We start from the raw sequence: 14,344 nt of genomic DNA on the forward strand, positions 1-14,344 counted from the left end.
CCCCCCCCCCCCTGGATCCGCCACTGGCTAATTTTGTCGATAATCGGTGGCCTCTACACCCCCCCCCCCCCCCCCCCACTGATAAAGGTCTAGCGAACATAGAACACATCTATGAAACAAAATAGTTTCTATAGCTTGATTTAACTGAGAGGGGGAAAAAAGTGAATCTCAGAAAAGCTAGGCTTGTTGAGCGAGATTCGTAGTATAAATTAGGTACTAGACCATCGTCAGCGTGCATCAAATCTTGCGCATGCCTGCTCCCAGCCCAGGGGTCTCAGTCATGTACAAATATTGTAAGCATGCGTGACCACATGGTTTTCCAGATAACCCCTAAATGACTTCTGAATCTAAAATACACCCTGAATGAGGATTTCGCGTGTTTTCTCCCCGAATTCACATCCTCAACGGGTGGTGTGGACGGGGCTTTAGAGGGGAAAACAAAGAATTTCGCTGGGAGAATCGAAAGGCATGAGCAAGAGGACCAGATAGAATAAGAAAGCAAATCCGTGCTTCGTCAGCATTTGCATACTGGAGTTTGTCTGTGCATAAGTAAGCGCAGTTTGCGCAGGCTGACGACTTAAAGACCCTTTCACACCCTTTCTGCGTATAGTTGCGTAGTGTTATTAGGCTGCGTATTCATGAACAAATGTTGCTTCGGCGTAGTCCCTGCGTAGGGTATGCGTATGCTGGCGTACGATGGCGTATGATTACGTATCCTGTGCATAGGCACCACGTACCTTCGGCCTATGCATTTGACGTACTTACGCGTACGATTGCGTATAACAGGCGTAGGGTTGCGTACGTTTACATAGGCCAGGCGTTAAGGGAACGCAGGTAGGATCTAGGTCGCCTTTATACGCTTTTACTGCTTGATCGGTTACTTCTTGGACTGACGAAGGGTAGCGTACTATTGCGTAGGCATTACATACAGTAGCGTAGGATTGCGTAAAAAGCATACTTTCTGCGTCTACTGCGTCTACTGAAAGTATGCGACTGTTATTTATTGCCTAAAAATCCCTGAGCTGATGGGGGCTCCGCCCCTGGACCCAACGCCAATTAGCAACCTGCCAGTCCAATGGCTTCTATTGGTAAATCAATAATGATAAATCAAAATCGACTTTAGCAACTGTCCACCAAAAAAAGCATATTCTAATCTCGATTGCATTAACTTCATCACATAGATCCAAAAAAAAGGTACTAAAAAAGGTATTAAAATATGCTCAACTGACCGTCATTACATTGCAAGCATGAGGTTTGTCCATAAATGTATTTATATACGACAGAAGATTGCTGCAACGTGCTTGGCAGCTCTGTCTAACCAGTCGCCTCCTTTCTGTGTGACAAATGTCGCTTTCTCAAGTGAGTCAGGGGAAACCTTTAATAGTCAGCTGCCTCTTCAACGTGTCTTTGAAACAAAGAAAGGGTTTCCAAACTGACCCCTAGGTTTGCCTACATACAAACATATACGTACATTACATACATACAATCATTACATACATAAATTCATGCACACATTACATACATATTACATACATACATACATCATTGAAATTATGGTCTCTGGAAAACTTTAAGCGGACTGCAGCCCTGCAAGCCCTGATCCAACCGTACGTCAGTGGTCTTCTCTGCATACCTCTCGTTCTCTTATATTTATTTATCAGTTACAAAAAAGAGTTTTACAAAAAAGAGCTGCACGTATTGTCATAGGGAACTTTGATTATGATGTAAATAGCTTGAATATAATAAATTCATTAAAATGGCAATCCATTGATACTAGACGGCACTATTTTTTATAATGTATAATGTACAACTGTATTCATGGAAAAGCCCCAGTACGATTATGCAATGAAGTGGAAATGGTTTTTGACAGACATGGTTTTAACACTAGACTTGCCAATACGCTGAATGTTGTTTTACCTTAGAAGCCTAATCTTGAATGTTTTAAGAATTGTTTTAGATACGCTGGTGGTAAAATCTGGAATAGTTTACCTTCCGCTTTTCAAAATGCTAAATCTATCGATGTTTTTAAACGTATGTACAAGGACAAATTGTTTAAACCTGTGTGATACAATGCCGATTCATTTACTGCTTTGACATGGCTTATTTCTCTCTCTCTCTCTCTCTCTCTCTCCATTTCTCTCTTCCCTCTTTCTTTCTTTCTCTCTTTCCTCCTTTACTTTGTACCGATTTCCTTACATCATTTCTCCTCTTCTAATTTTTTGGTGATATTTTAATGCCTTTTATTAAAGTCATTTGATGTTTTTTTCCGCTGTTAATTTAAATTATTACATTGTCGTTTTTGCTTTTTGTTTTGTGCTTTTTACTACTTTTAATGCGTATTATTCGTATATGTTAGTTATATACCGTTCTTACCTTTGCTTGTAGGCTTTGGTGATATTCATTATTTATATTTCCGTGTACTACTTTTTTATCCTGTTCAGGACCATGATGTAAAACAGATGTTGTATCTACAATGTATATCTGATTCTTGTTATCCTGAATAAATATATTTCAATAAATAAATAAATAGTTACATAGTTTGCATACAAATTATATGAGGATTTCAAACCTAGATGAAGACTGAATTCTAACAACTGTTGATGCAAGCTCATCCCTTGAGCTGGATCCGTGGACTAATTACCTGAAACATTAATAACATTCATAGACCCCTAATGGTACCACCAGTGTGACTTATTTATTTGTATATTGCTGCAAATTACAAATTGCTGTCTTATATGTTCTATAAACACAATTTATAAACTCACTCACTCTCTCTCCTCCTTCCTTGAATTTAAGCATGCACCTAATTTAACTGAGGTATTATACAGTGGTCAGAAGCAGCGATTCCAATGAGAAAGAAAAGAAGTGTTTAAGTAAATGTAGTGAGGTTCTTTTTCCTTCATAACATGGTTCTTTTACAAAATTGACCATTTCAATAAATACTTTGATAACATTCACAGACCTATTCTTTCCTACCGTAGCTTGTCTTCATAATAATTGTGTATGAGGTGTTTTGGGTTCATGTAACAGATCTAATTTACAGGTACATTTTAATATTTATTTCATTTGTATAGCCCTTATTTCCGATAAGCCTTGTGCTAAACAGGTTACGCAATATGAAAATCTACTGGTACTATTACTTCAAGGGCAGATAATCCATTATGCATTCATTTATCTGTGTTCATGAATTATTGATTGTTGTTGATAAAAGCATATTCTTACCATGCTTATTTTAAATATGCATAACTTGTGTATACCGTGTAAGTCAAAAAAAAAAGTTTACACCTAGAAAATTTCTAATTATTAAACAAATAATACATGAACAGTAAATTATTATACATCTTATGAAAGAGTGTTTTATCCCAAATCATTTGGTATCATTTTGTGTGGTATGTGTTCACGCTTGGATGAACATGAGGCATTGTTTGCGAGAGTGCAAAAATCGACTTACGCCAAAATGATGCCTACAGCATGTATTATGTTGGGATTAGCGGACTGCCGGAGAGAATGAATTGTGTGTATCAAATGAAATGCACTGCATATGCTTTTTGCAGAAGCAAATTCACAAACGCACGCACACACACACGCACAAATGTTCGTCGATATTTGATATTCGATATCTGATATGTGTGGCATGATTAATTTTGTTAGGGATGTTATTTGGATCTGCAAAGACCGAATTAATATCAAAATCCCAATTGTTTTATTCAGATATCACACTAGCAACTTTGGCGCAAATCGATTTTTGCACTCTCGCAAACAATGCCTCCTGTTCATCCAAGCGTGAACACATACCGCACAAAAATGATACCAAATGATTTCGGATAAAACACTTTTTCACAATGTATAATCATGTACTGTTCATAGCTGATTTTTGAAATAATTAGCAATTTTCTAGGTGTAAACTTTTTTTTGACTCACACTGTATAGGCTATACAATTATGTCACACAAAAGTTTTGTTCTACTACCATACGGTTCGTAAATTATATACGGCCTTCTGATATATATATAATTTACATCATTTTTTATTTGTCACTTTTATCAACAGTTAATAATGAATGCGATGATTTTACGATTGTCAAACATACAAACAGTCCACACACACACACACAAACACACACACCTAAACCAACATAAAGCACCTTATCCCTCACGCAAAAAATTCTACATTCTACATTCCCAGATATTAATTGTAATGATGCTAATGATGGAAAAGACGATGACGACGACGACGATGAGAAGGAGGATGATACTATTACTGCTACTAGAACAACGACAACAACAATTACTACTACTACTACTACTATTACTTCTACTTATACACTATCATCATCATCATCTTCCATTTTATTAGTAGCATTATCATAACCATGAGAAAATATATGATAGTACTATTAATTTAGGTAGCAATAGATATTAGCACCAGACCAGGTATTTTTTAGTAAAAGCTGAGGCTGTTACTAAAATGCTATGATAACAATTGACATAAATTATAGCTATACATCCTTTCCACGTTCGCTGCTGATTGATCTGACAAACAAATACATAGTAGGCTTGCGGGTGCACCATGTGAGATAGAGGGAGGATTGAGGAGTCCCGAAAAAGGACTCTCGGTAATCTTTCTTGAGGGTTTTGTAGTCCTGAAAAGGACTGTTGGTATAGTCTTGAAAAAGACCGTTGGTTATCCTTCTTAGCTTATAGTTCTAAGGAGAACTATAGCGCTTGGAGAGGATGAGTGACTACAAAACCCCAAGAAAGATTACCGAGAGTCCTTTTTCAGGACTCTTCAATCCTCCCTCTCTCTCACATGGTGCACCCGCAAGCCTACTGTGTATCTACATCACCATGCAAGCCGACACTTACAAGCAGCATGAAACAAATACATGTTTATAAGTCATTGGAATACCTTTTTTAAACACCGAAATGATTAAAAATTACTGCTAACAATACTTAATTTAATAATGATAATATTCAGCGTTTAAAAAGCGCTTAATACATGGTCCATAATTATCTCTAAGCGCTTTACAGATATATTGATACCCCGGTCATCGGATTCAGACTTGCCCGAACACAATGTATTCATATTCTCCGCTCCCTGGGGAGTATTCTCACCAGGCGCCATTTTACAGACGCTCACAATGCTGAGCAAACTACATTAACGTTTCCAGCCTACAGGGTTCTCTTTCAACACCTGGGTGGAGAGTAGCAAATGTAGATTAACGTCATGCCAAAGAACGTTTGTGCCGTGTTTGGATTTGAACCCAATACCTTGTGATCTACAGTCCGGTGACTTAGCCACTAGACCATAACACCTCTACAAACGATCCCAGTATACAATTTGGGTGGTAAGCGTAATTAATTTGATCTTTGCAGCTGCATCGCCTTCAGTGCGGGTAGTGAAATGTAATTTACATAAGGTAAAAGTGAGGGACTAATAATTATGTTAGATACACTTATTCTAAAAACATACATAATTATCATAGAATGTTTTATCTGCTGATATTGTTTACTTCTGTCTTTAATTTGCGTCAGACTATATACATTTCATTATAGTTAGGAAGAAATCAATTTTGGGGGAAAAAATGTTGGGGCAAGTCGCTGCTCGATTCTCCTGTTATTCTGACTACTTGGGAAAAAGTCAGACATTTAAACCACATTAACACAGACAAATTTGCTGGACTAATATATTATACAAATCAAAAGCATTAATAGATTACACGAGCTTTGAATATTTGTATGTTTATTCAGCGCCCAACAAAGTACTTTATTCATGCTTTTTCATATTTTAATTTTATTCTCTGTAGATTTCCCACAAGAAGATTTATAAACATACGACCTATTTCCTATTTTATATACTTTTCTTTCAGTCTACTCCTTGTAATGCTCTTTTCTCTAAAGAAGTTGCTCTCAGATGTTCCATTATGTACAAATAAATCTAATAATATAAACGTGTTTTGTTTTCGCAGATCCATTCTACGAAATAAAATCATTCATTCACAAATATAAACATCGAAGAGGAAGAATATACTGTCTTCCTAATATTTTCTCTCGGAATTAAAAAGTGGAGGGCTGCTTGCAGGAAAATCACAGATGCCAATTTGCGTTTGATCGATCACAAATGTCAAAATTCATTTCTGTCTTATCGGATTTCCTCAATCTTTCATTCATCTGTATCTCTCATTTTCGACTTTCATCATACCCAACATTACATTAGGAAGAAACTTCCCATTTATGTTTAAGGGGCATACATATGATTAAGGGGCGCGGCTTGCCATTTAACTTAGATACTCTGTCACTCCTATGGTACATTGGAAAGGGATCTCTCTCTAGGAGTTCAATACTGAAGAGCAACATGATTGGGGGAGAGGGGGAGGTAATGACCCCGTCCTCCGACTCACCCCCCCCCCCCCCCCCCCATAATACTGTGAATCCGCTGGTTAAGGTGATCCCATCTTACATCTTCTGATGGAAATATCAAAATTCGCAAATCGATGGTGTAGAAAAATTGACGCCCTTACACTAGTCTCATAGTGCTGACACTGATGCGCAAAAGGATCGTTTGTGCCTGCAAACTACGCTTACACGACTACATCTGCATCCAAAGAAAACACATGATAATGCACATCTCAATAGGCCATTTTCGTAATGTGGTAAAATTTAATGCACAAATCTTGTTTGAGTGCCTCGTTGTAAATTATTGCATTCACCTGTTTCGAAAGCGAATTGCATACATTACGTGTTGTTCGGTAGGACAATCCACAATATTTGTCCTATACCCAGCAACAATTAAAACAATAACTAATTGATTCAATAATGCATACACCCCAAACCCCCTCCCCCCCCCCCCCCCTCTCTCTCTCTCTCTCTCTCTCTCTCTTAATATATGCCTCCTACTTGTATTCAATAATCACTTTCAGAGTGCCTTTACTAACTAATCAAATCAATATCACATGCACCGTACGTTCATTCTTTTTTCTTTTTTTACAAACGTCTGATTTTTAATATCAATATTGTTCAGATAGGCCCTCTGATTTTGAACAATACACTGAAGTTAATTTGTATATCCATTATGAAATAGACAAAAGCGCGAAGGTCTATGTATACAATGGTGTATGAACACCAAAAGCGCGAAGGTCTATGTATACAATGGTGTGTTAACACGCTTTTTCGGGAAACTTGGGTACATCATAGTTGCTTAGGTATAGAATTGCCAATTGAAGTGTACAGATTAATCTGAGTAGAGGTCCTAATTCGTAGCAGTATTAGTAGAAAGAAGTAGTAGAAAAATATGACTTTCTTTATGATAGGTTTCTTTTAAATAATTTTCTACAAGGTGGCAACAAATCTATGAAAAAAGGCATCGGAAATATTTGTGAGTTAATAAATCTCGTATCAGTTCGGAGTTTGCACATTGCAAAGTTAAAGGATCTCATTTTCACATTAAATTATTTGATTTTTCTTTATCGAATATCGTTATTTAAATAATGTTTTGATCAACTGATTTAATTAATTCACTATTTTAAAATCAATGCCACAAAATCTATATGTATCTTCAGTCATTGGCATATCTATACGGGGTATAGGCACTTGACGGACATAAACACAAAACAAACCTAGACGAGGTTTGCTCCCTCGCACATTTTGCTTTAGGATCTTGTAATATAGTTTATGAAGATTTGAATTTGGAAAAGAATAACATTCACATTCCTTTTCTCCATTTTTTATAAGTTTCATCAGCCTCTTGTTAAATATTGCAATCTTAATAAGTTACACTACAGTGTATACAATTGTCTTTTGCAAGGTTTCAACATTAAGCCACTTTGAATCTCGGTTACCATATTAAATTCCTCGATTATATATTTTTTGAATTTTCGTTACTCTTGGGCCCCATTTGAGGAATAAGGGGACAGGAGTCACTGAACGATGTTTAAAATTTGAAATTCTATGACTCGATTGCAGTGCTCCCTCCGGAAATAGCGATATTGAGGGTTAGAAATGACCACCAAAAAGAACTGCTCGGTCATTTTGCTGTCTCGCTTAATTGGCAGGGGCACAATTTCATTGTTTGCCCCGGGCAACATAATCCCTAAATACGCCGCTGCCTGTTTTTGATTGGGCACATAACACTTGCGCATTGTACCTGCGATTCCAGAATACCGATAATCACTGATATGTATATTTGTTTTTGTATTGGAATTGAAATAAGCAAAAAATAAGGAAAATCTTATTACAAATTAAAAGACGCTGGATAACTCCAAAATAACTGGATTCTCTGACACTGGACGAGAAATGGATTAATGACACTGATTAGCTAAAGATTGTCAGAAGTGTGGTGGGTTGGGGGTTGGCGTAGTATTTTATTTGTTATGGTATTAAAGCTAAAGACCAGTTATGGTCATGCAATTGCATAGTGAAAGAAACGTTGTGAAATCGATCAGAAAAGGTTGATCATGTAGATGTACTGCAAGGTTCTGGAATCATCAAAATTATAAGAAATTTGGCCAAGTCTTCATAAAGTTAGAAGCACTGTACACAGAAAGATGTATATGGGACTACACACACGTGTGCGACACGTGCATTTGTATCTCTCAACAGTATATAGATATACTAATTTACCTAATATATCAATTATTAGGCGGTTTCCCGTCAACATTTTTATCGTCATGTAATATTCAAAACATATTCTTTCACATGATTGGTAATAAGAGCTTCCATTTCTTTTTTTGAAATTGGGGCGTTTCCAATACTGGTCTTTACCTTTAAGTTAGTAGTAACGTGACACGTTTTATTAATTTTAAACTAAATGTTTTGTAATTTGTTACAATGTGAAACTGCCATTCATGAAAGATGCAATAAAATGCCATTTATCCATCCATCCACAACGACCCCAAAAAATGACCATTGCAGTATTAGTGTGTCAGAAAGGGAGATAGAATTCTTTCTTTTTTTTCGATTATAACGGAACATAATATATTTTCGAAGAATTTCAACAACTGAGGGTTTTTTGTGGACTATATTATGATATGGAAATAAAATATCATCCATAGAGATCAAAAAGTTTTCGCAATTACATTTCCTTATATGACGTTTCTTTATACGATGTTGTTTTCTAGTCTGTACGCTCCTATCACTATGAAGCAAGCTAGCAAGAGAAATTATCACGATTTAAAAAGAGATTTAAAAAAAATATTTTTTAAAGCTTTCTTTCGTTATCATGTCGTTAAGTGAAACGTATTTTCGGTAACATTGCAACGCCCCTTTTGGATGTTTGAATTTTGTATCAAAAATAAAAAAAAAGATAAGATCATTCGTAAAATGGACCGATAAGTCATGAGATGAAATTAGATAAGTAAAAGCTTATAAAAAGATTAGCCACACACGCAAGCGTTCTCATGGCCTAATGTCTTATGAGTTTACCATATGAAACTAAATGAAGAAAACATACCTTGTAACGTAGCAAGCTACAGCCAGTGCAATGATACGGAGTATCTGAAGAAGCGACATGATTACGAACAGGAGGCATGTAAAGCAACTCGTCCAAGACTCTTTGCACAAGGTATGTTCATGCGTTTATAGTGAACGGATTGAAGTGTGTAGCTTGGTGTCACTCTTATCGATATCTGAGTACCATGCTTATTCAAAAGCTAACTCCACAGGGCGCCACACGGCGGGCCATACGGCCGCTGGTGTAAAGACACGCGTGTGTTTGTACATCAATTGGGTTCTTACATTTTGTAGAGCAGTGGCGGATCCAGGGGGGGGGGGGCTAGGGGCCCGGGCTCCCCCTTGAGAAAAAAACATGTAAAAACACGTGATTTTTACCCTTTGGGGGGTTGCCCCCCCCCCCCTCCCTGGCGCTCAAGGGGGGGGGAGGTGCAATTTTTTTAATTTTCGAGGACCCCCACTGAGCGACTTTCGGCCGGCCCGATTTTCAAATTTTTGGGAGCAAGAACAAAAATTGGGCCCCCTCCCCTAAGAAATCCTGGATCCGCGCCTGTTGTAGAGTGTGAAACACGCTTTGGTTGAACACTGATATTACAAGGGAGTAAAGGCGACCCTGGAGATAGAAAGTATGGGATGACAGAGCAAAGAGGCGTACACTTGGGATAGAGACAAACAGAGATGTAGTGTAGAGTGTTGCATGTTGTGTTCATTTATTATCAAAATATCCAAATCAATGCTCCATTGATTAAATTATCTCACATTAGTATCCAAAATAATGTACAGGTGCCCCCGCCCCTGTTTCTGATCCATGTGAGATTACATTGTCCAGCAGAGCACTTTTAAAAATTGCCTTTTAATTATTGATTTGTTCATTTCTTTACCACTCGTGGGATAGAACATTATTAGGCTACCTATCAATTTTCTATAGGGTTCCGCTTAGATAGCGTGTAGCGACAGGAGGAAATGAATGAGGTTGGGGTTGGAGGCTTGAACTATAATTGCTATTGTTTGTCAGTCATTATTTACACCCTTTTATTTTACTCTTGGCCCAGCGTTCTTTTTGTAATGTCCCAACAGCATTGTCTTATTGTTATTTGTATTCTAAAAATTTGATTTTCATTTCGTGTAATCTTACTGTACACTCCGTTTTAATATACTGACAATCTGATGCCTTTAATTCGCTAACTTTAAAGGGGCTACATCACAAGAACCGCTTTGCCCCCTCGATCCGCACCACATGTTATAATTAGGTAGTCTCAGGTCATAAGCGCTTTGCAGACTGAGGTATACAATCTTATGATAATAATATACAGCTTTTATATAGCGCTTAATACTTCTCGGACGTCTCTAAGCGCTTTACATATAATTATTATATTACCCCGGTCATTGGATTCAGTGCTTGCCCTAGTCCAAAATCTGCACGGTCCTTTATGATTTCCCTACACACTTGATTCAAGCCGTTATAATTATGCTCACCAGCCCAGCCTGAGGACCATTTTTTCGCCGGGCGTCCTAATTTAAAGATCACGCCATCATCGGCTGGTAAAAAATAAGCAGGGAGAGATAGCGTTGGTGTGGTGGAGATCAAAATTAAATAGGCCAGATTCTGGACTATGCTTGCCCGCACCAAGCTGTGTGCACAACCCCCACTCCTGGGGAGCATTCCAGCCAGGCGTTACTTGACATTCAAAAACTGTTTGACCAACAATGATGGTCGCATCCCACCGGGTACCCACTTTAACACCTCGGTGGAGAGAAGCAAGTGTAGGTTAATATATTGCCAAAGGATATTAGTGCCGTGTTATCAGATTCAGGCCAGTCCTACTTAGTTCTGTATAATTGCACTCTGTGTGGGACGTAAGCCATGATTTAAGAAGAAAAACATATATTATTATGTAAACAAAGAAAGACATAATCTGGACTAGATTCAGGATTTCCCGCACACTTCGTGATCACGTTTTTCACTCCCCAGGGAGCATTTCGGCAGGTGACATGTTAAAGGACGCTCACTATACTGCGATGACAGTCGTATCCTAGCAGGATACCGTTTCACTGCTCCTTGGCACGTACCACATTTCTCACTGCCCGACTCGACAAGCACCTAACATCTATGAGAAGCAGGGTGTCTTTTTCTTCTTCTTCTTTTTCATCTTCTGCTTCTTCTTCTTCTTTTTCTTCTTCTCCTTATTCTTCTTCTTTTCCTCTTTCTGTTTTCTGTCTAATATTATTACACATGAGCCTTTTATTTAGGTGGAATTTTTCTCTCTGTGCTTGATTTATTGGTATTCGTATCATGTTTGATTGGAATTAATATTTCAAAGCTTTAGGGAAAAGTCTCGAGGTACTAATTTGCCACTCCTTAATTAAGTGAGATAAAAACCATGTCAGAGTAACATGTTGGGTCAGGGAACCGTCCTCTGGCGTACAGTTTCATACAATGTTTGCAAGTGCATTTGTGAATATGCACTACACACAGATTTGATCACAATAGAATAATAATTAACGAGACTAACTTGTCCAGTTCATTATCCGAAGTATAACCTAACCAAGCGCAGTGCTTAATTAGTTTCAGTTTCAGTTTCAAGTTTTATTTCTGCATTTTCCATAAACAATAACAAAAATAACAATGAATACATTTTAGCAATATAATGATAAGTAATACAAGTAGTAATTCACAAATAAATAAATATAAATAATCAATAGTACAATTAATCGTATTTGAAAAGAAAGAAAAGGGGGAGAATGCAGAAGACCGATATCGTAAGCAGAGCTTGAAATGATACCGGCCTTACAAAAGGAGGAGAGGAGACAGGAAGAAAGAGCGGGTGAAGAGAGTGCTGTGCAAAGTGAAGAGTGCACTGCGCGAGCTCCTCAATCTATCAAATAATTTCCTTTTTATATACAAATAAACAATGAATATTTATATTAAAACAAAGTACATGTAGTATATTATGACCAGAATCTAATCTAATCACTATTGTATGCGCTTCAAAATATGAATTATGTGTTTCATAAATCAGGTCGGCGATTTGAAAATAAGTTCAGAAATTACCTGATAAAAATGCCAAGAATCGCAAATTCATGGGAAATGACATCACAGTATAAACTGTACTGTACATGAATAGTGCGGCTGCGCGTCTCAGTGTGCAAATAACATTAATTCAATAATAATAAACAACGATTCAAATAACAATTTAATGGTACCAGTAACTTTCTTTTTCAATTGCTTCCATTAATTTTGTCAGTAATTATCATTATAATCACTGTCATCAGTATTTGTATTATTACTTATTTGTATCATTTTTGTCGTTATTGATATTTGTATTGATTAACATTAATATGATTTGTATTGTATACTGCAGTGTTATATTGACAAATTCAAATTGATTGTAAACTTCTCCAATACCCCAATGTGGGTGACATGAGAATAAATTGCCCTTGTCAGTGTCATTGCCATTGTCATTGTCATTGTCATTGTGCGAATCAATGTCCTTGTCATTCGAAACTACGTGCATTTTCATGGCGCCTAATGCATCTTGCATTATCACGTTTAGCAGTGGGATATCACTAATTTTTTATGGGAACTTTTTGTGGTAGGAAAGATAAATGAACTATCACGTGATGTCACTTGACCAATTAGACTCCCTACATTCTTGAACCCGATGTATACCAGGGGCGGGGCGACCGCGGTGCAGAGGGTACGGTGTGGGTGTGTCCATCCCACCCGCCCCCTCCCGATTTTTCCCCGTCACGAGTAGGCCTACCCGATAAAGTGCTACTTTTCAGTGCATTCAAGTTCTTACCACAATTTTCTTTCGGGCCACTTTTTGTTCTTCTCTTTATCTTCCATTGATGACATTTCCATCTTCCATTAATCCGTGTCTTGGTACAGGACTGCAATGGCGTAGACAGGTTCGTATACCTGGGGGGATGACTCAGGGGCGGATCTAGCTTTTTGCTAAGGGGGGGGGGTTGACCAAAATAATGACGATGCGGAGCATCGTCCACGAGCCGCGAAGCGGCGAACCGATTTTTTTTGGGGTGTTTATTTGAACCCCGTAAGTGATGTTTTCCTGGCATCTATTAACACAATGGAGACCATAAAAAGCAGTGCATGATAACGTCTTTTTAAATCAAGTAACAGTTAAATACACAGTTATATCCAGAGTTATCATGTGTTTGGTTAAGTTACCAGATGAGTTGAATATCTTCTCACAATATTTGCACTTGAAAGGGTTTCTCTCCAGCGTGCGTTCTTTTTTCTTTCTTTTTTTTTTTGTTCTCTTTTTTTTCCTTTTTTTGTTTTGTTTGTTTTTTGGGCCGCCCAAGGGGGGGGGGTTTAACCCACTAACCCCCCCCCCCCCCCGTAAATCCGCGCCTGTTTAATCTTGTGGTTATCTTGTGGTTTGTGGTTTCCAAACCACAAGATAACCACAAAATACTTGTAAGATTTCCTTTTTTACCTTCTGAATTGGCTTTCACCGTGTGAATGCGGCTAATAACAATAAACACAATTACAATAATGATGAGGATTATTATTATCATCATCATAATTATTATTGAATATTATTATTATTATTATTATTATTATTATATTATTATTATTATGAACGGTGACAGAGCGCGCTGGTCGAGCGGTTTAAGGCGCTGTTTTTAGTAACATCACCTATTGTACGCAAGAGTTCGAATCCCATCTTCGACAAAAGTTTTTTTATTTTTTATTTTTTATTTTTTAGTCTATTTTTTTTCGGCATATAAAAGTATTAATGACTGCTTTAATATTCGAGAAATAGTTGTTTTTATACGCTCTCGGGAAGGTTACAATTGGGCTATTGCCCTCGGCACGCCTCGGGTAATAGCACAATTCTAACCTTCCCTTGAGCGTATAAAAACAACTAT

At 37.5% G+C, this 14,344-nt stretch overlaps 1 protein-coding gene across 2 annotated transcripts in view; it reads right to left on the reverse strand.

The window, feature by feature from the left end:
* The window catches only part of LOC105437164 (glycine receptor subunit alpha-3-like), a 40,738-nt gene extending 31,034 nt beyond the window's left edge, over positions 1-9,704 (reverse strand). For both annotated transcript variants that reach the window (XM_030972554.1, XM_030972553.1), the window contains exon 1: positions 9,447-9,704. In XM_030972554.1, the coding sequence (XP_030828414.1) occupies positions 9,447-9,505 (59 nt within the window). In that variant the 5' untranslated portion in view covers positions 9,506-9,704. The remainder of the gene's footprint in view (positions 1-9,446) is intronic.
* Between the last annotated feature and the right edge of the window lie 4,640 nt (positions 9,705-14,344).

Source organism: Strongylocentrotus purpuratus, unplaced genomic scaffold (assembly GCF_000002235.5).
Source record: "Strongylocentrotus purpuratus isolate Spur 01 unplaced genomic scaffold, Spur_5.0 spur5_scaffold_6, whole genome shotgun sequence".
In the NCBI taxonomy this organism is placed as follows: Eukaryota; Metazoa; Echinodermata; class Echinoidea; order Camarodonta; family Strongylocentrotidae; genus Strongylocentrotus; species Strongylocentrotus purpuratus.